This window comes from Camelus ferus, chromosome 3 (genome assembly GCF_009834535.1).
Source record: "Camelus ferus isolate YT-003-E chromosome 3, BCGSAC_Cfer_1.0, whole genome shotgun sequence".
In the NCBI taxonomy this organism is placed as follows: Eukaryota; Metazoa; Chordata; class Mammalia; order Artiodactyla; family Camelidae; genus Camelus; species Camelus ferus.
Window position 1 is genome coordinate 35,749,053 of NC_045698.1, and position 21,954 is coordinate 35,771,006.

The 21,954-nt window shown below is 34.0% G+C and overlaps 1 protein-coding gene across 2 annotated transcripts in view; it reads right to left on the minus strand.

Annotated features, from left to right (window-relative positions):
- DHX29 (DExH-box helicase 29) overlaps positions 1–21,954 on the minus strand; it is a 44,812-nt gene that overhangs the window by 17,088 nt on the left and 5,770 nt on the right. For both annotated transcript variants that reach the window (XM_032472254.1, XM_006185934.3), the window contains exons 2-14: positions 20,240–20,313; positions 19,035–19,148; positions 18,007–18,136; positions 17,115–17,260; positions 15,350–15,475; positions 12,329–12,455; positions 11,426–11,584; positions 8,534–8,699; positions 8,151–8,274; positions 6,283–6,891; positions 4,913–5,056; positions 975–1,151; positions 425–565 (exon numbers count right to left, since the gene is read on the minus strand). In XM_032472254.1, coding sequence (XP_032328145.1) covers positions 425–565; positions 975–1,151; positions 4,913–5,056; positions 6,283–6,891; positions 8,151–8,274; positions 8,534–8,699; positions 11,426–11,584; positions 12,329–12,455; positions 15,350–15,475; positions 17,115–17,260; positions 18,007–18,136; positions 19,035–19,148; positions 20,240–20,313 — 2,237 coding nt within the window. The remainder of the gene's footprint in view (positions 1–424; positions 566–974; positions 1,152–4,912; positions 5,057–6,282; positions 6,892–8,150; positions 8,275–8,533; positions 8,700–11,425; positions 11,585–12,328; positions 12,456–15,349; positions 15,476–17,114; positions 17,261–18,006; positions 18,137–19,034; positions 19,149–20,239; positions 20,314–21,954) is intronic.

Below are 21,954 nucleotides of genomic sequence, written 5' to 3' on the forward strand. Positions count from 1 at the left end.
TGCCAGGTCAGAGGCTGTTAGAAAAAAAAACAAAGGCAAGGATCTAGATATTGGACCTGCCACATTTCTGACTACCTAAGGTGTTGAGATAAAGTAGAGAAGATCACTACAAATTTACTGCTCAATAATTGATCCCTGCTACAAAACAATAAAAGCTGCTTTTAATTTATAAAGTCCTGGACTTTTTACGTGTATCTATATGGCTAAGAATAGTTTAAGAAGACAAAATATCATAAACTGAAGACTAGAGTTGTGAAACAAAGATTAAAGAAATGACCTTTAAAATTTGCTCATAATCATATCTATCCTCTTCTACCAAATTATATTTGAATGCACTGTGCCAGCCACATGATTTAAAAACTCTCATGGCAGTCTGTGCCCTGGATATCACTATCAGATGTCTTTCAAAATATTTTATTTTTACCTGATACTTTTTTATTCCCCCTGCTTTGCTTGTAACATTAATGGTTATTTCTTCTTCCTCTTCCAGAAATTTCTGACAATATTCTGAATCTTTCTCCAGGACAAAGCCTGTTTCTTCTATTATATCTTCAAGATGAAAAACCTGCACAGATTAAGGCATATAAATGGTGAATTCAAATTCATTTCAGTAAATACATTTTAAAGAGAACAAGCGATTGTTACCTTTTGAATGTTACCTAATGCTAATTTAGAATATTATGAAAAACGCTTTTCTTCTGCATTATTTGCAAATAAAGAACTTGGCTGATACAAATGGATCTGTCTGTCCCTCGAATTTTTCAGGACAAAGGACATTATGGTGTATATTTACATGTGAAAACCAATTAAAAGAGTAGTCTTTATCAGCTGATAAAGGCCATCTCCAGGCCCTCTCCTGACTTTCAATACCCTAGAAATAGTTCTAGGCTCAGATTATACGGGCCTATCTTCTGGGAACACTCGCTGGTGAAAATGCAGTTTCTGTTTACATATGCATTATGAAGAAAACTTACCTCAACAGGGTAACTTCTTCCTGAAATTCTCAGAATAGGGCAGTGTGTGAAATAGGTAGAAAACTTCTCACTGTCTACAGTGGCACTCATTAGAATCAAATGTAGGTCAGAGCGTTTCTGTAAAATTTCTTTCAAGATAATTAATAGGAAGTCTGACTGGACACTTCTTTCATGAACCTAATATAAAGGGAATAAAAATTAATCATTTATAAGGTCTAGTAAGAGGCTAAAACAGTCAGACCCTCAAATCTTCTAAAAGGTAACCAATGGTTACATACGTACACATGGAGGGAGAGAGAAGCTGTATGTTTCAAGTAAAGCAGATCTTTGGAACTGAAAATAAAGGCACCCTCCAAATTTGAAGTCAGTAAAAATCAGCAAATAATGAATAAGAATAGCTATGATAGTAGGTCTCTACCCTAGGAGATGGTTTGTTAGTGTTTAGCTGATAAGATTAGGGTATCTCCCAAATTTCACTTAGAAGCCAGAGTAACTCTTAAAGCTCTGCTACTAATACAAAAATGTACAGACACAAAACTGCAAGAAGACAGATGGTTTATCCACTATGTAGAAAAGAGGGAATCTGATTAGTAGGAATTTGACAGATTCTCTATCAACTGTCTAAGAAAAAGATTCTAATGCCCTTCCAACAGATGTATTTTTAGTGAAGAGCACTATAAACTTGCTATAGAGCATGAAAACATGGGACACTGTCAGAATTTAACATCTGCTGGATAAGTACTAGTCTATATTCCAACTTTCTGTACTGGGACTTATTTCTATGCATTTTATTTTATAAGATTTCAGGTAGCACACAAAAGATAGAATACATCAAAATAACAAAAAATAAAACAGGTTCGATCATTCATTTGCTTAGAAGGGAGGCAACAGTGGCTAAATGTTCATGCTCCAGAATGAATTGCTTCAGTTCAATTCTTCTTGGCTTGGTCACTTAAAATATGACTTTAAGTTATTTAAATATCTTTGGGTCTACTTCTTTTTCTATAAAATAAGAATACAAATACAAACTATAGAGTGTTTGTAACTATCAAATGAGATCATGCAAAGCCCTTTGAGCCTAACAAACAATACTCAGCATCGTGCTAAATGCTGGGAATTAAAAAATGATCAAGACAGTCTTTTCATTTCAGAGTTTGCAGCCTCGTAGGAGGATATTGTAGAGGATGGTTTGAAATTATATGTGAAGGGTAGCTAACTCAGGCGGTCAGGAAGGCTACTAAGAGAGATTTGCCATTTATGCTGAGAACTGAAATATGAGTTTGAAAAAAAGGAGGAAAAAGGAACAGCATGATAAAATGAGAAAAAGTGGTCATGGGATACAACTTGTGCTAAACCACGGTGGTCAGGAGATCATAATACATTTTAGGAAATGGAGAAACAGAAATGATGCCTTGAATACGGGATGAAGAATGAGCAAGAGAGAGAGCTGGTGAGGTACTCCATAATCTGTCCATATAAAGTCTTATAAACCTGTTAAGGAGCTGAGACTTTATCCTAATGAGTTAGTGTAGTGAATAAGACATTTTAAAGCAAGGGAATCATGTGGCCTGAGTTTTGTTTTAAAAAGATAACTCCAGCTATAATGTGAAGAATGTAGTAAAGGACAACAAAACAGAGAGCAGGAAGTTTAATCAGAGACTTTTGTAGTAATTAGAGAGATCATGGTAGCCTACATGAGGGTTACACCAGTGAATATTGAGAAAAGTGAATGAATTTGAGAAAAGTAAAACCAGTAAGTCTACGTGACTGAATTTAGGGGATATGGGAGAAAGAAGAAGGAATAATCTTGGATGTTTTTACTTTGGTGGTTTGACCAGGATATTTATATCTGAATCTCAAGAGAGAGATTTTTTTTCTGATGGATGAAACAGATCTAGAGAACCTCCTCAAATAGATGGTAATTTATACAGATACTGATTTTTTAAAAAAAGAATAAAAAATGATGATAAAACATAAAATAGAACTAATAAAAATGTGTACTTTATTAAGTACACCTGGGAGAGGTGGGCAACAAGTCTGGCTGTAAACATACCAGCAGTCAAAGGAAAAGCGACTTAACTCACACACTGACTGTAAACAAACAAATCACACAACTATTCCTAATAAGAAAGCCAGAAGTATTATCCTGAGCATCTTAATAAAGAAGGTCCTGAATAATACAATGAACTCTGTCCCAGCACCTCTTACATTGTTATACTCAACTTATACTCAATGATGATGAACTTCCCTGGGCTTCTTCTTACTCTTACTGTACTGTTCAACAAGAAGTTGACAGTATCACATGAAGCACAATTCAGTAAATCACATCTACAGACTGTTAATACTAAACCATTAAAGAGCAGCTCCCTGAAGTTGGTATGACTTTTAAATTATGGTTCACTCTGATGTATATTTACTAAGCAATTTTCTAATAATTTGGGGCTCCAAGAAAACTTACTGACTAGCTAATACAAATGTTTTATCTTACCTAGCAGTAAAAAAATTCTCACTATAAATAGATAAATTAGCATTTTAACTTAAGTTGATTCCTGAGGATACTGATAAATCTAGGTCTTGGCTATGCAAAGCTATGACACCCCATTCTCCACCCATCACTGCCAGAAGCAGTTACCCATGGGCCTACTCAGTTAAGCAGCCATACATCCTCTTTCTTTTTGCATCTTTATTTTTTATTTTTTTTAATTTTTAAGTGGAGGTACTGGGGACTGAACCCCGAACCTCACGCATGCTAAGCATGTGCTCTACCACTGAGCTATACCCACCCACCAGCTTTTAGACACCTTAGTGATAATAGTACAGTTTCTTTCCCCATTAAAGAATAAAGACTCCAAAGATAAAAATGAATTCCTATCTCTTATCTATTACCAAAATATATTTAAACACATCTTAACCTAAGCTTGTCCAACAACAGGAAAATGGTTAAATTACGGGATATCCAAATTATATATTATTATAAAGCTATTAAAAATGTTTCTGTAGACTATCAAATGATGAAAGAATCTGAAAGTAAATATACACACATACTAAATATACACACACAAAAATACACAAATGTCAACACTGATTTTTTTCCTGGGTCATAAGACTATAGATAATTTTTATTTTCATTTTTGTATCTCTCTATACTTCTAATACTTACTAACCAAAAGGAGAAGAAAAACGCAATAATCTGTATGTAGTCTATTAAGAATCAAAGAATGACTGAACTTTCACTAATGCCTTCTGAACTTTGTGAATTAACAGATGTTCATACAAACTTTGTATCAGGAAAATGAAAAAAATTTTTGAATAATAGAAATGCTATACATCTTATTTCTTCTTCAATAGATTATATACAAATCAGTTTACATATACTAAGTTAGTATACCATTTACAATAATTCAATTTTAAATGTGTATTCAACTTTACTCAAGTAGGGGTATATCTATAGAGAAAATGACATGTTGATGAGGATTCCTCATTTTTATAAGAATCAGAGAAAACCTTTTAACAAATGTAGTTGAGCAACAGCAGGTAAGAGATGGCTGCAGCTGGATTGCTGGGTTTGAATCCCCAGTTGCAGAACTTACTGGTTGGGTGAACATGAGCAACCTATTTAACCTTTGTGTGCCTCGGTTTCCTCAACTGTAAAATAGGGATAATAAAATCTACTTCACTGGATTGCTGGAAGGATTAAATGAAATTATATATATGAAAGTCCTTAGAACAGCACTGCATCTAGCAAATGTTATACAGTATTTGTTAAATAAATCAATTAATATGAGACACATTTGTTAGAGGAAATTAAATAGTAGTTATATGTGAAGTGTCGAGCATTTATAAGCATGAAGAAAAAGTTAGCTAATATTAGGAGTAACATCATTTTGATACAAAAATGTTTAGAATTTTTTCTAAACATGACTATAGAATCTACTCACCTCATCTACAATAACATGAGACACATTAGTTAAGAGACTATCTTCTTGAAGTTTCCTTAGCAAAACCCCTGTTGTACAATAGAGTAACCTGGTAGATTCACTAGCTCGAGACTCCATCCGGATCTGATATCCACACAAAGAATTCTGAAGGGAGGACACAAGGCCAAGATTAGATTTTCACAAGTGATCTAGGAAACAAGCCTTAAAAAGTGAAGCACAGGTGTTGATCCCGCTACTATATGGAGCAGTCTAAGTAAATCTATTTGGTGCAATTTATTACTTTCCCACGGTCTTCAATTATATAAAACTATAAAATGTTTTGGCAATTTTAAACAAGAAAAATCTTTTTTATTTTCAGAGTGTTGAAACAAAAACTGTTCACTGCTTTGAGTACTGTTAACATGATTATGAAAATATTAATAGATTTAATTAATTTCTTATTAAATTTTCTTGGAGCAAAACATTGAGGTACTCAGGAACAGAATTCTGGAGCAGCTCCTTCAATTTGGTCTACTTTTCTATCAGGATCTCATAAAAGCTGCCACCATTAAAAACCAGTGGTGTCTGACAGGAATCTTTCTATCACATTTTCTTTCTTATTCCTTCAGTCATTCCTTTGTTTTATTTGTATACATATGTCATCCCTTTAAACCCTTAAATGTAAATGCCTTTTAAGACAGAAATCATCTTTTTAACTATTACATTTCATGAAAGAAACCTAGACAAACTGCCACATAAAATTTTTTAATGAAGGGGTACCTAGCTTAAAGATAGAGACAAAAATGTTAAATTCTGTATCTAAAAAGAACAATTCCAAGTATAACTCAGCTGAGTTATATGAACTTGGAATTTATCGTATTTGGTTAAGGTCCAGCCAATTTTGTGTATACTTCCATGGCAAAATGCACAATAGTAGATATCTAAGTCCTTTTTCTATTATTTTTATATAACAGGATTTGCAAATAGTCTGGCATTTTCTTCTATATTGTTTTTTCCTTCTGTTCACTGAACTTATGAAAATCATTCAGGAATACATTCCACAGAAAAGATTTCCAAAAACTTGAGATATATGATATTAGAGTTATATTTGTATGTGTTTATATTCTTTGATGAATTTAGTATGTAATATATTTGAATACTCAATTATTAAAGTGAGTGTATTTTTCCTTTTATATGAGAATTTTAATAACAATTACTGACAATCCTTTTCATATGAAGAGTGGCATAACATCACATCATTCAAAAATATGGAAAGTGCCTGGGATGTGCTACTGAACAACCAGTATCAGTCAAAACTCACATATGGTACGGGTGCCATTTGGATCCCAAGACTATGGGTGAGTAATGTTACCATTCAAACAACAGCTTACCTTTCCTCCAGGTCCATTTTCACAGCCCAATTCATCACACACTCTTGTGGCTAAACTCACCGCTGAGATTCTGCGGGGCTGGGTACAGACAATGTTACATTTACTTGTTCCACACTCATTTAGAAGCAAATCTTCCAACAGAAAATGTGGCACTTGAGTACTTTTACCACTCCCTGTTTCACCTGCGACAACCACAACCCTGTGCCTTTTAAGAGTTTCAACAACTGAATTCCTGTGTTTGAACACAGGTAACTGTTGCCTTTCCTTTAGAAGTCTCTGGTACTTAGGTGTGCTTTGCAACCTTCTAAAGAGGTTCCTAACAGGTTCCAAATCTTCTGCCTTTTCTGATTCCAAGGACAATACAGAGAAATCCTCATCAGAAACTAAATTTTCCCAAGACTCCTCAGGATCTTCTGAGTTTTCTCTCTTATTTTCAGAATGCTGTTGTTGCTGCTGCTGCTGCTGTTTCAGTTTACTCAGAAGTTTGGCAATAAAAAGATCACGTGGTTTATTGGTTTCCATTTTATTTAATTCTTCCTTTTTCTTTTCTGTATCACTCCACTCCAGCCAAACATCTCGGTAAGTGGGAGGAAGCAACTGATGAACTGACTATAAAGGGGGAAAAAAAAGACCAAAACCATAGTATGTTGTTTTCACTAACACTCGATACCAAAATTCAACAGATTAGAACTTAAAAGGATAGCTATCTTCTTAAAATGTCTCTTAAACTAATAAGTTATTACATTAATATAAGATATACATGCATATGATGCAAATTTACAAACAGCTTATCATATTTAGGCTTCTAGACTAACTAGCTGTAAGACCTTCGGCTTGTAACTTAACCACTCTGTGCTTTAGTTTCTACATCTGTAAAATGGGGCTAATAAGAGCACTTCCCTTATAGGCATACTCTGAGGAAGACTAAGTTAATCATGTAAAATGCTTATTACTGGATCACAGGAAACTACTAAATACATGTTTATTATTTATTCTTATAGTGCTGCTATATGAATGTGTAGATGATCCATAAAGCATTTCTAAAACAAGTTCCCTTTGAGAGTCTGGCAGTTGTATAATTTAAAAATGAACTACACTGGATGGAATCTAAGTTATTCTAATTCTGTGTTATAAAAGAGCCCACAATGATTTCTATAACACTGGTAGTCATTTCCTTCAGTTAAGCTTACCTTATGATACCTTATTTTGCAAAATGAGGGAAATAAAGACATTAAGAGTGTCTACTGACAGAAAATGGAAAAGAACTATTGTTTGGAGTTCCACTTAATCACTGTCTAAATTTTCAGTGGTTCTAATTTCCCATGAAGAAAGATACACACATTTATTATTTTAAAAAAGGTGACAATACCACTCCCCACCCCACCCCACAAAAAAAGGGGCATTATAGTCTCTTAAAAGTGCTTTCTTCAGTAGTACTTTATTTTCATCTTTCCTTAAACTGGAAGCTTATAATCAATATAGCCTGAAATTGAAAACTGGAACCAATGTCTAATTTTTTATAGTTGAGAGACAATGTAACATTTAAGGAAAACAAATTTTAAAATTCTCCTTAATTCATCCACTCTAACACAACTATTTTTTAATCTGTAAATTAGTACAGCTTGTAAACGGTTCAGAGCCTTTGGTCTAAGGAGAAGACTGGATTATCTTTAGGGGTGCGAGGAAGTCAAAGTTATAAATAAGCAGAAACAAGGATTAATCAGAAGCAGCATTCAGGAAAAAGAAAACTGGCACAAAGGGCCATAATTAAATACTACCTTCCACATGCAGGTACAGTTTTATGTTGACAAAATATACTCATTACTCCACAAATGATTTTTGAAACACCTAGATCTAAAAAGTCTCACCTGCCCTTTCACTAAACGATAAAGAGCTAAAGTAGCTCCCAGGTGCTGAGCTTGCATGCCATCCTCTGTTAAGATTGTAGGGCAGACCACCAGTACGTCATCTTCAGACTTGATTACCCTTACCCTACAAAGAAGCCGAAAACATTTAAAAATAAAACTGATGAAGTAAAAAAGGTCAGAATTCCATTAACACTGAACTGTAGTTCACACTATTTAAATTAAATTATTTCCATGGCAGACATTGTACTAGATAGTAACTTACAAACACTATCAACCTGAGATGTGGAATTAAGCTTCCTAAACGTCTACTTAACTCATAAGAAACAAAAAGATTCTCATCTTAGATTTTCCTAAAAGTTCATTCAATTAACTGAAAAACATACCTACATTTCCAGTATCTACCTACTGGAACTTTTTCAAAGGAAGGATTTGGACTCTTGGGAAGATTCTTCCTGACCCAATCAATCAGAAATTGTTTGGGAGATTTTCCAGTCCAGCTTCGAGTAGTATAGTCAAAATTTCTTACATCATGAGGTTCTTTCTTTTTCCCTAAAATGACAGGAAAAGATTGGGTCTTTAAAATGGACATGCAGTAATATACAATCTCTTCTGAGGGATTTTAGAAGAGAATAGGTTAAGAAAGGATAGAAAGAAAGTTCTGCTCTTCTATAAGTGATGCAAGGAAATCCTCTTGATGGACAGAATTAGTGAAAATCTGACTTTTAAGAAAAGTATCTTAAGTTACATATTCTTGTAAAAATATCTATGATACTATGCATTAATGAATTGTTTAGAATACTTTGAATTACAATGTCTGGCAGGCTGCCACACAGGAAGGGCAATCCTTTGGAAAGATATAAATCAGATGTCATTCTCTGCTTAACAGCTGCCACTACCACCTTCAATAGCTTCATGTTATGTTTAACATAAAGTCCAAATTTTTCACTACTGCCTAAAAGCTCTCCATGGCCCATCCCTGCCTATTTGTTGTCACTTTTCCATCATTCTCACCATGCAGCAGCCAACACTGGTTATTAGTCAATTCCTTAACTGCTCTAAATCTGCCTGGCCCAATACAGTGGTCACCAGCCACATGTGGCTACATTTAAATTAATTACAATTAAAATTTCAGTTTCTCAGTTGTACTATAGTCACATTTCAAGTGCTTGATACAGTTGACCCTTGAACAACATGGGTTTGAACTGCACAAGTCCACTTATATGCGTATTTTTTTATTAAAAAAAATTTTTTTTTGTTTGGTTTGGTTTGTTTTTTTGGGGGGGAGGTAATTAGCTTTACTTTTTTATTTTTAGAGGAGGTACTGGGGATTGAACCCAAGACCTCATGCATGCTAAGCATGCTCGTTACCATTGTGCTATACCCTCCTCCTTTTGAAATAAATATATAAAAAAAATACATGGAGAACATCATGTGTAAGACTTATATTGAAGTGGACAGCCTATCCTTACATAGGCATTAGGCGATATTTAATATAAAATTGATAACTTGTTAGTTTTCTATTTTATAACTTTGCTTTCAAAGAATTACACTACCACACAATATGCCCCTCTCTCATAACTGGAGAAACTGCATGTCAGGCTATCATCACAGGTGTTTTTTTAAAAAATGTAACAAAGTTTCCAATACTATATTATGAATATGACTGTAATACTGTAAGCCATAAAAATTTATGATTCATTCATTAGTGTATAAGGCCAGGCTACAGCAAAGCAACTTTGTCGATTACACTAGCCTATCATTAAAGCTACTTCTTTGTTATCAATGCATGAATTATTGTACCTATAAACAAGTAAGAATTTCTTTTTCACCTTATCCTTTCATTTTTGATGTCTAGTGTTAGTAATACATATAGCACCTACAGTGTTTTGTACAATGTTGATATAGGTACTGACAGATGATTCCTCTTGTAAACAGATGACGTAAACTCATGGAATCAATACAGAACAGTACTGTAAATGTATTTTCTCATGATTTTTCTTAACATTTTCTTTTTTCTAGCTTACTTTATTGTAAGAATACAGTATATAATACATAAAACATACAAAATATGTGTTAATCAGCTGTCTGTGTTATCAGTAAGGCTTCCAGCCAATAGTAGGCCATTAGCAGTTAAGTTCTGGGGAAGTCAAACGTTATATGCAGATTTTTGACTGCACAGTGCCCCTAACCCCTGCATTGTTCAAGGGGCAGTTTACTCATATTTGGCTAGCAGCTACCACATGGGATAATGCAGATGTAGAACATTCCCATCATAGTGTTCTGTTGAATAGTGATGCGCTAAGCTTTTTTCCACCTTACACTTCCAATGTACTGTCCCTTTCCTTAGAAGGTTCTTTCCACCAGCTTATTACCAGCCAAACACCTAATCATCTGTCAGATGTCAAAGCAAGGTATCAGGTTTCCCTCATCTAAATTAGGCGCTCTTGTTATCTCTATTGATAGAAGCCAGTTTTCTTTCTTTGATAGCACAGATCACAATTTGTAATAATGTATTTGTGTATATTTAAAGTTTACCTTTCCTCCTAGACTGTGTACTTGAAGAGGGCAAAAACTAAGTTTTTTTTTAGTAACTGACACTGTGAACAATAAAAATTCAATAAATATTTATGGAAAGAATAAGAACTGACAATTTAGTGTGGGACTCAACTAACTATATTACAGACTGATAAATACACTAGCTAAATCAGTAATTTACTTAGAAGCACAAAGAAGAGAACATTTACACACCTCTGGTGGTACAGCAGGAATCAGGGAAGGTTTAAAGAAGAGGTGCTGTTTGATTTGAGCCTCTAAGCAAGGGAAAGGTTGACCAAGAAGGGGATAACAGGATGAGCAAAGTCATGGAGCATATGTTTTAAAGAATGATGTGGCTGTGGTACATAGCTTGGAGAACAAAGTAGAGAGGTAGACTGTGGCAGAATGCAAAGGATCTTCAATGCCATGATACAGGATTTGAACTTGTTACTGATTAAAGTTTTTCACAGGAAACTTACATTTAGATCTGTGTTATGAAAAGATAATTCTGGCAGGAGTTTGGAAGATGGGCTGGAGAGAGATGAGGCTGAAGCAAGATATTTGTAATCACCATAAGTTATCATAATTATTACTTTTCCAAGACAGTGTGTGGAAGCACAACTCTACTGCTATCTTATGTAGTTTGCCAGAATACAAAGTAATATAATTTCTCAATTATACACTCCTTGACATTTTATTATTTACATTTTATGCCCTGGAACACTTTTCCTTCATTTTACCTTTCTCTTCTTCAGGAGCAGCTGTAGATTTTTCAAATAAATTAAAGTTCAAAGCACTTTCCCCTTCTGCGGCTACTGGAGGCTTCTTCCTTTCATTCTGTTGATGTGAAATCTTTATGGCTGGATTAAATACTGGATGGTCTTCTAAAGTTTCCATTTCTATCAAAAAAACCCATGATGCTTATTTGTTTTTGTTTTTGCTTATATTTATTTTTCATGCCTTGTTACTTTGCAGATTGGTTTTTGAAAAAAAAAAATTCCTCCTTCCTATAGCCAATTATTCAACACTTCCTACTAGGAATTTGTGCTAGAAGTCAGAGGCAATTTATTTTCACATCATATACTAACATTTTTAAAACAAATTATTTAACAGATGTAGAAGGCCTGGAAAAACATCTTCACTAGAAATAAACACTCATGGAATTGTATTCACCTCTCCTTCTTGAATGGAGATGGAATTTTATGTATACATCTGAGGTTGATAAACTATGGCCTACAGGCCAAATCCAGCCCCACTGCCTATTTCTGTATGGCCTGTGAGCTAAGAATGATTTTTGCATGTTTAACTGGTTGAAAAGACAAAAAGAGGAAATATTTGGTGACATGTGAAAAATATGAAATTTCAGCATCCATAAATAAAGTTTTATGAGAATGTAACCATTCTCTTTATGTACTGCCTATGGCTGCTTTTATGCTGTGACAGCAGAGCTGAGTAATCATAACAAATTGCAAAATCTACAGTATTTACTATTTGGCTTCTTGTAAAAAAAGTTTGCCCACCCCAAGTATAAATTATTAGGAAAATTATTAGAAAAAATTACTAGGAAAAAAGAGGCAACCTCCATTCTAGAAAGGCTGATAAAGAAAAGACATTTATACATCTAAGAATTTTGATGTGTTTACCTCTTTGAAATTTCCTTATTTTTTCTTGAGCCTCTTTTTGGCCTTGCTTGTTTTTTTCTAGTTTACAAGTAGCTGCTTGCTCCTTTGCATCCAGAAGTTTTGCTGCAAGGTGCAAGTATCTTTCATTCTGTTGTTTCAAAGATGATGATGATAAAGAAATAAAAAGGCCAGATTAGTTTATCTATCATCAGTGTACTATATCAAAACCTGTGATCTTTTTATCTTATTCTTTGAACCAACAAATCTACTTCTAGAAATTTTTCATAGAGAAATAATACAAATGTGCAGATTTGCAGGTATATAGATGTTTACTCCGTACTGACTGAAAAAGAAAATTGAAAATCAAGTGTGGTACATATCTACAGAGAAAACTAGTCAGCCACTGTAAAAAAGATGAGGTAGCAAAAGAATGAAGGTGATCCACATGGAGAAACTTCCCTGACATGTTACATAGAGCAAACTACAGAATAAAAAGAAGTATGAGCTCACTTCTGTAAAAAGAAAAATTAAATTTTTATACGTTTTATAAATACATATTTAAAGGATTGTATACACAATAATACAATAATATTCTTATCTGAAAGTTACTTTCCTATAATCTCTATCTTATGGAAGATAGGGGCATTAAAAAAAAATGGCCTCTGGGGAAAACAGGTGTTATAAAACTTAAGGATTTAACTCTGTTGAGCAAAACCTGGACAGAGTTTAAAGCTGAACTCAAATTACTGGTGTTTTTCTTTAGGTTAGGTTAATAGATGAGAAGCATCAAAGCACCAGGGTGGAGAACAGGGCATGTGCAATGCTGCTATTTAAAACAACTGCTGAGAGGAAGGCAAGAGACACTAAAGAAGCACAACCACCTGAATTCTGGGGCGATTTTGTGTAGAAGTCAACATCAATACAGTGTAACAGATAGAAGGGTTAGCTATCTTCTCAAATTCAACCAAATCATATTCATTCTTTCAATCTTTCCTATGTGTGGCATTGATACCACCACCCCTTCACCTATGAATCTCTTGCTGTCTTTGGCTTAACTTTTATATTCAGTAAGTCACCAATTTCTATTGATTCTTGCTTTAACTGTTTTTCTTCTAATTTCCAATTTGGGACCTTATTATTTCATACCTGAGCAGGTGCAGGAGCTACCAAAATGGCCTACCTTTTGCAAACCACCTCAAGCAGTACTAAATTTGACCTAAAATGTCAAATTCTTGTCAGTCACCTGCCCCCACACTTCTAGCGACTCTTCACAATCAATAGGAAAAGTTGTCAAATTCATATTCTGGGCATCAAAATCTTCTAGTCTCAGCTGAACTTACCTGTTTACTCCTATCTGCCAGTACTCACCTACATGTTCTGCCCTCTATCTATTGTTTAATCCCGAAGGCCCCTTGCACAATTCTTCTTCTGTACCCTTATTCACACTATTTCATCCATCTGGACCATCTTCCCATTTTTTGCTGCCTTGCACACTTCATATATCCTTCAAGTCCCACCTCTCTTCTATGAAGTCCTGACCTAATACTCCAATGAGAAGAAAACTCTTCCTTCTCTGAACCTCAAAGTAAGACTTGTACTGTCTTAAATTCTTTTTGTTTATGCTACTTCCATACAGGCACATGGTTGAAAAAGCTTAAAGGATACAGAAGATTATTAAAAAAAGAAGCCTCCCTCCCACTCTAACAACCCCAGTCCTAATAACTAGTAATAGCTTCTTGTATATCTCTCCAGATGTTTTCTTTCTGCACATAAGAATGCAAATATATGTATATATATTTTTTTCTTTTACACAAATGAGTTCATTAGACCACGTATGCTTGTTCTGCAACTTCCTTTTTTTCTTTCTAAACCAACTTTATAAAGGTATGATTCACTTATAATAAAAGGTACCCATTTTAAATGTATAAGTGAATGTGTTTGATAAATGTATACATCTACATAACCATCATTATAATCAAGATATAAAACACTGCCTTCACACCCAAAAGTTTCCTCATCATGTCTAACAGTCAATCTCCTTCCCACATCCCTGGACTCAGGCTACCAATGATCTGCTTTCCCTCACTAGAGATTGATTTTGCATAGATGACTTCTCTGGAATTTAATATAATGAAATTGTTCAGTATGTACTCATTTGTGCCTAGCTTCTTTCATCCTTATATAATGTTTTTGAGGCTTGCTTGCAGTGTTTGGCTATTATAAATAAAGTTGCTAGGAACATCCGTGTACAAGTCTTTTTTTGTTTACATTTTCATTTTTCTTGTGTAAATACCTAGGAATAAAATTGTTAGATCATATGACAAGTGTATGTCTAACTTCATAAGAAAGTGCCAGTCTTCCAAGTGGTTGTACCATTTCATTTCGTACTCTTACAAAGTATGAGTGTTCCAGTTGCTCCACATCCTCCCAACACTTGGTATTATTTACCTTTCTAATTTTAGCTATTCTGATAGATACACAGTGGTATTTCATTGCAGTTTTCATTTCTCTTGATTACTAGCAATACTGAACTTATTTTTACATGTTTATTGGCCACCAATGTAACTGCTTTTGTAAAGTGTCTGTTGTTCTTTTAAAACTTCTTTATAAATTCTAGACAGAAGTCCTTTATCGGATATATCTTTTATATTATTTTCTTTCCACAACTTGCTTTTTTCCCTTAACGTTGTATTTTTAGTTTATCTTATGATATCTAGGTTTTTTCTGTCTAGGTAATGGATTTCCTCTATAAAGGAATGTGCTTTTAAAAATTATCCAAATAATTTAGCATATTCCTTACACATAACAATCATTTAAAAATATTTGGTGATGATCTCTTTAAACACAGAGGAATGCACTTAACATCTATTAGGCAGTTATTCTGTGTAATGTATTTCCCTAAGCGTTATTTTGTTTAATCTTCATATAAACTCCAACAGGTAAGCATTTCTTCAATTTACCAATGAGGAAGCTAAGTCTCAGAAAAGTTAAATATTTTGCTAGGATTATCCAGCTAGAAGCCCAATATAAATTTCTACTCACAGGGTCAAATCTTTCCTCTTCTAAACTTTTAGAGTTCTCGCTTTTTTCCTCTTCATTTTGTTGTTCAGCGTACCTCAAAATCCATTCTTTCATATTTACTTCCAAATTTTTTTCTTCCTTTTTTGGCTAGAAAGAAAAAAACAAATATCTGAAAAACCAAAATTAGAAAAAGGTGTCAAAACTATCATCAAGTGTTACTGCTTTTATAATTTCTTTACACTCAGAAACAGGAGACACATATGCCTCAAAAAATCACATTCTTTACTGTTCAGTGAAGGACAAATGAACTTAACTCAACATTACATTAATAAGTCTAAATTCATATAATCCAAAGAATACATTTACAGAAAAAGGCAAAAATAAAAGAAGGAACTGTTAAAAACTAGTGTTATTCCTTAAAAACAGTGATTTTGTGGGGATGATGCTTCCATAGATATTGTTGTTTTGTTTTGTTTATTGACGTATGACTGACACATTAAAAACTGCACATTTAATGTATATATTATTATAAGAATATGTTAATTTATTATATGTATATATAAACTCATCATCTTTAGGAGTTCGGACACATGGATATACTTGTAATACCATCACTACAATCAAGGTACTAAACGTATCCAACACCTCCAAAAATTTTTGTGTATTCTTGTGTGTGTGCATTTTGGTGGTTGGGCAGAGGGGTAGCTCCGATAAGAATTCTTAACATTAGATCTAGTCTCTTAACATATTCTAAAGTGCACTGTACTGTTAGGCGCTATGTTGCACAGCAGTTCTCTAGAACTTATTCATCTTGCATAACTGAAATTGTATAACCATTAAGCAACATTTCCCCATTTGCCTATCCTCCCCTTAGCCCCAAGTAACTACCATTCTATTCTCTGTTTCTATGAATATGATTATTTTAGATACTTCATACAAGTGAAGTCATGCAGTATTTGCCTTTCTATGACTGGCTTATTTAATTTAGCATGTCTGCTAGGTTCATGCATGTTCATAGATGTTCTATGATATGTAGAGTATTTGAGAATAATGCCCTACTGAAATTGAAGTACACTTTCCAGCATTAATGCATTTCTGTAATCCTCTTCCACACAGATTTTCAATTGGCCATATGACTTGCTTCAACCAATGGGACATTAGCGAGAGTGATACAAGCAAGGGAGAAGGGTATAGCTCAAGTGGCAGAGAGCATGCTTAGCACGCAAGAGGTCCCGGGTTCAATCTCTGGTACCTCCTCCAAGCAGAAATCAATGAAGAAACCTAATTACCTCCCCCTCAGAAAAGAGTGATACAAGCAAGAGCTTGATAAAAATTTGTACATTGGGGCTTATCATCTTAAGATACTTGTTCCAGGAAGCCAGATGTCAACATCACCATATGAGAGGAAACCTGAGCTAGTCATCTGGAGAGAGAGAGATGCTTTGCTAGCCCCTAGCTGAGGCACTAATCATGTGAGTAACGAAATTATTTTGGATGTTCCAGCCTGAGGAGATACCTCATGGAACAAAAGAACTACCTAGCTGAGCCAGCCCAGACTGCAAAATCATTAGAAAATAAATTATTGCCGTAAGCCACAACGTTTTTGGCTGGTTTGTTATGTAGCAATAGGTAACGGAAACTGGCAGTGATAGAAGAGTTTGGCAAACCATTAGTCACTTTCAGTAAGTAAAAATGTTACTGCAACCTAGTAATTATACTCTTATGAACTGCTGCATGTGCATCATTCTGATTTTATACAACTCTGAATGTTTAATTCTTAAATTACCTTAATCTTAGGATCTCCCTCTTGTTTTTTGGCTTTAGGTTGCAGTGGAAGTGAAACAGTGGCTTGTATTTGAGGAGACTGGAATTTTGGCCTGCTTTTAGGTTGTTGCTCTTCAAATTCCTGACTGAATCCCTCAGGAAGTGTATCTTAAGAGAAATTGGGATGAAAATAAACATGTACATGATACATAAAATACACAAATATTCATTAAACATACATATAAACCTTGCCTAGGCAAAGAGTACTTAATTTTCTTCTACCCCTCATCTTCTAAGAATAGAAACACTATGAAGAACATAGTTTTATCATCAAACCAGTGGGAACACTCACCAGATGACAAACAGCACATCTCTATTTCGCCATTTATTTCACCCTCAATGGGTTAAGACTCCTAAATTTTCTTCATAAGAAAATCTTAACACTTCCCTCTCCTTGGCTGCCTGTCATACTAAGTGGTAGTATCCTTAACCAGCCATATAAACAATTTGCACTCCAGGTTCTTGCCAAAGATTACAACCTAAACCTTCTGCTTAATGAAATATTATTTATTCATAAGCAGACAGCTCTAGTTTTTAAACCAAAACAAGGATACACAACCTGACAGGTTATAGATAGGCAAACTTTGAGAATTTGCTGTCTCAAGTGCATTGCAAAATGGCTATCAACAACTGAAAGCAGCACACAAAAGAATAATTTCTTCTTGCACAGACCACAACCTCTAAGAAGAATATACTGAAAAGATTAGAAAAAGATAAGAATATTCTAAAAATAAAATTAAAACAGTGAAAAAAATTTTAAGTACAAATCAAAAACCTGATATAAATATCATAAATACTGAAATTATTTCAAAAAGTTTTATAAACTGAAAGACTTTTATGACAATACTGCTTACCATCTGAAAGGTTTAAACAGAGCCAATCCAAGGCAGAATGAAGATCACCTCCATGTAAGAGTGTGTTTGTCATGGCATCTTCAATGTCCTTAGTCTTAAATGAAAATGCTTGCAAGGCCATATATAAATCCTATGAAAGGAAAAACGTAAAAACATCATTCTGTCCTTTTTTTCCCCTTTCATTTCATAAGGCTATTCTCCCATTAATTTTAAACCAGAAACTGACACAAACGTAAAAAATATTTATTTTCCAGTTACAAAAGTTCAATGTGCTCACTGTATTGAGAATTTGAGAACTACAGAAATAAAAAAGAACCAGGAGAAGCTGCTCATATTCTCTCTACCAAGATACTGTTTACATTGTAGTATTCAATGTAGTTTCCTTTCAGTCATTTTTCTATGATTTTGTAAGAACAAATTTCGCTCAACATTATAACATAAGCACCTTCCCAAATTATTTAAAGCTGTTCATCACTTTTAATAGTTACATAATATTCCTCTGGGTAGAAATATCATAATCTATACATTTTCCTATTGGTAACCACTACTTAGGATTTTTTTTTTAAATTATAAGCAGTGCTTCAGTGAACATGTTCATACATAAAGCTTTTTAATGTACTTTCTAAGGCATGATTTTTAGAGCTGGGCAGGATGGGTTCAAATCCAGACTCTGCTTACTTTGCTACTTAGTAATTAACAACTCAGGCTATAATTCATGGAACCTTTCCAAGCCTCAATTCCTTTATTTGAAAAGTGGGGCAAAATACTTCCCAGGATTTGTATGTCAGAGAAAAAGTATGCAAAGTGCCCACCATAAGTCCAGCATAATTTTAGGAATGTAACTTATTTTTCATATCACCATTTTAATATGTGCACTTGTATCTAGCACAATTCCTTCCCCATTCTTGCAGATGGAATTAATATGAAATCTCAATGGACACTGAAAATGTCATTTTATCTCACAAGTGGAGCTATCTTTAAAATGCTCCACTAAAAATAAGTAGCTTAAAAAAAAGTTTGCAAAATACCTGTAATTTTTTGGCAGTAAGTCTTCCAGAAATCACTCCCTTGTCATTATTTTGCTTTTTATGTTCATTGATCACTCTAATAATTTTTTGCTCTAGTTTGTTATTAATTACCACCTGTTGAAGTCAAAAAGTCATATCAATTAGAAGCTGAATTATAAAATAACATTTAATAATGAAATAATTAGAAGCAAATCACACAGTTTTCTATATCCCTGCCAACTAAGACCAGAATTTCAGTTAATCAGATAGTGATTATCATATGTTGTATCATTACTGAACCACATGCCTACCATATATTTAAGAAAAAATGGGATATGGAAAAAGCAACAACATGCGGCAAAAAAAAAAATCCTTTTATAAAATCTCTTGCAGCCATGTCTCAAGACACTGTCTGTGGACCACCCTTTAGACTGTTACCACATAGATTTCTAAGCTCTATCCCAATATACTGAATCAGAATCCTTGGGGACAGAATCCAGAAATTTGCCTTAATATAAGCCAGCCCAAGCATACAGCCTGAAGGAATGGATACTACACTAAAAAGGGGTATATCAAGTAAAAGTAAAGCTATATAAATTTTAATAGTTAAGTTACACAAATTATTTTGGCTTCCAGAGTTTGTTCCCTATTTTTCTCCTACTAGCCATTCTATCTTCTGCTGTTTCCATATATTTAACCTAACATTACACAAACATCTATCCACAGGAATACCTTCCTTTTCGATTACATCTTTACTCAATGCCCACTATGACCAAAGCACAAAAATATACTTCAGGAATTCAGTCTAGCACAGGACACATGTATAAAAAGATAAATTGTAACCCAGCATGGTAATTATTTAAAAAGATACAAGAAGTGCTGATGGAACCACCAGTAAAATCAACCTGGTGTGTTAGCAATTTGGGGGAACAATGAGATGTGAACTAAAATTTTAAGTGGAGAAGAGGCTAGAAAGGTATACTAAGTCAGATATGAAAGGGTGTGTATGATACACTCAGAAGTCTGGACCTTATCCATTTCTTTCTTAATTTCTTATAGGCTCTCAACAGATGTGTATGATTTACATCTATTTAGTACAGATGAGCAATTATTGCACTACTTACAAAAATTCAAAACACCTCATCACTTGCTTACATTTAAGAATATAATATTTTTCTTTTTTTAAGGTAATATTTCTTGAAATGACTCAAGATCTTGGTACTCACTTTCAAAATAGATTTATCCAGATTTGCAGGACCACCAGAATCATTTGCGGAATTAAAACTATAAATTTTCGGACCTGTATATCACAGACAATAAATAGTCAAGGCAATTTAATGGTTAATACCCATACACATCACACTATTTTCCTCTAAAAATTGCTAAATATTAAATATTTGATTTCAGCTCTCTCTTTCCCATTTCACCAAATAACTCAATCTAAAAGTCAGCAATCTTCCCTCTAAATTTTGGAAAACATTTTACCACTTAGCACTCTCTAGGTTAACCAGTTTCTTATAAAGTACAAATGCCTGTTTATCTTGTAGATTAAATTTACCTCCATGTATTTAAAAATTGGATGCTTTTCTGCCTGGCACTTGGCTGAAGTAAGACCTCTCAGAGAATATTTGATTCCTGGCAGAGTAGATGGGTAATTTTGAAGAGAAAGTATTCCTCCTAAGGCAAAAAGGAGGTGGGAGTCCCTATCATCCTCTTCCATTAAGTACAAGGTTGCTATATTTGTTTCCAAGGCTGCTGTAACAAATTACCACAAACCTTGGTGGCTGACCATAACAGAAATACTCTCTCACAATTCTGGAGGCCAGAAGACTAAAATCAAGGTGTCAATAGGACCATACTCCCTCTGAAGGCTCTAGACAAGAATCCTTTCTTGCATCTCCTGGCTTCTGGTAACCCAAGGTGTTGTCTGGCTTGTCTGTTTCCTTCTTAAAATGAGTCTTCACATGGCCTTCTCTGTGTCCAAATCTCCCTCTCCTTTCTCTGGGTAATAGTCATTGGATTTAGGTCCCTATGTCCAGGATGATTTTAGATCAAGGTCCTCATACAAAGATCTTATTTCCAAATAAGATCACATTCTGAGGTTCCAGGTGGACACGAACTGCTGGGGGGCACTACTCAACTCACTATAGTTGCCAAGTCTCTTCCCATCTACAGAAATGCTATATACCAGCAGTCGTCTAACAATGAATAACCAGGAAGGAATAAATTTATTTTCAAACCTTTGGTCTCATGATTTCCTTACTCTTTAAAAATTATTGAACATCTACAATTATTTTTGTTTATGTGGGTTATAATTTAATATTTATCAAATTATAAATTAATGGGAAATTTTATAAAATTCATTAATTCATTAAAAATAATAAACCCACTACATGTTAATACTTTTTATGAATTCGTATATTTTCCAAAACAAAAGAAGTTTTATTTTTGCAAATCTCTTAATGTCTAACTTCTGCATTCAATCTTCTGTAATACCCCACATCATGTAGTCACAATACATTAGTAAGAAAATTAGCATAAAAATGGCAAATAACATTTTAGATTAAAAACATAGTTTGATCTCATTAAGCCTCTGCTAGAAAGGTCTCAAGAATTCCCCAGGATACCCTGAGTGCACTTTAAGAACCACTGCTATATAAAAATAATCCTAGAATCATATAGAACCTAGTCACCCTGCTTTTATAAATCTTAAAATAAGGATTTTTTTTTTCATTTTAAGAGAGAAACGTAAACATTAAATTTAAAAGTTGCTTATTATGATTTTAAAAGTCAAGGACTTATATTGGGTTGTTCTTTTTAAGATGCTACTTAATGAAGCATTTAGAAAGAAAAACCAAAGTTTTTGAGAATAACTATTTACATCTGAGCAGTCTGAACTAGGGATATTTGTGGTTCCCTGAATTACTTCTGTGCTATAGTT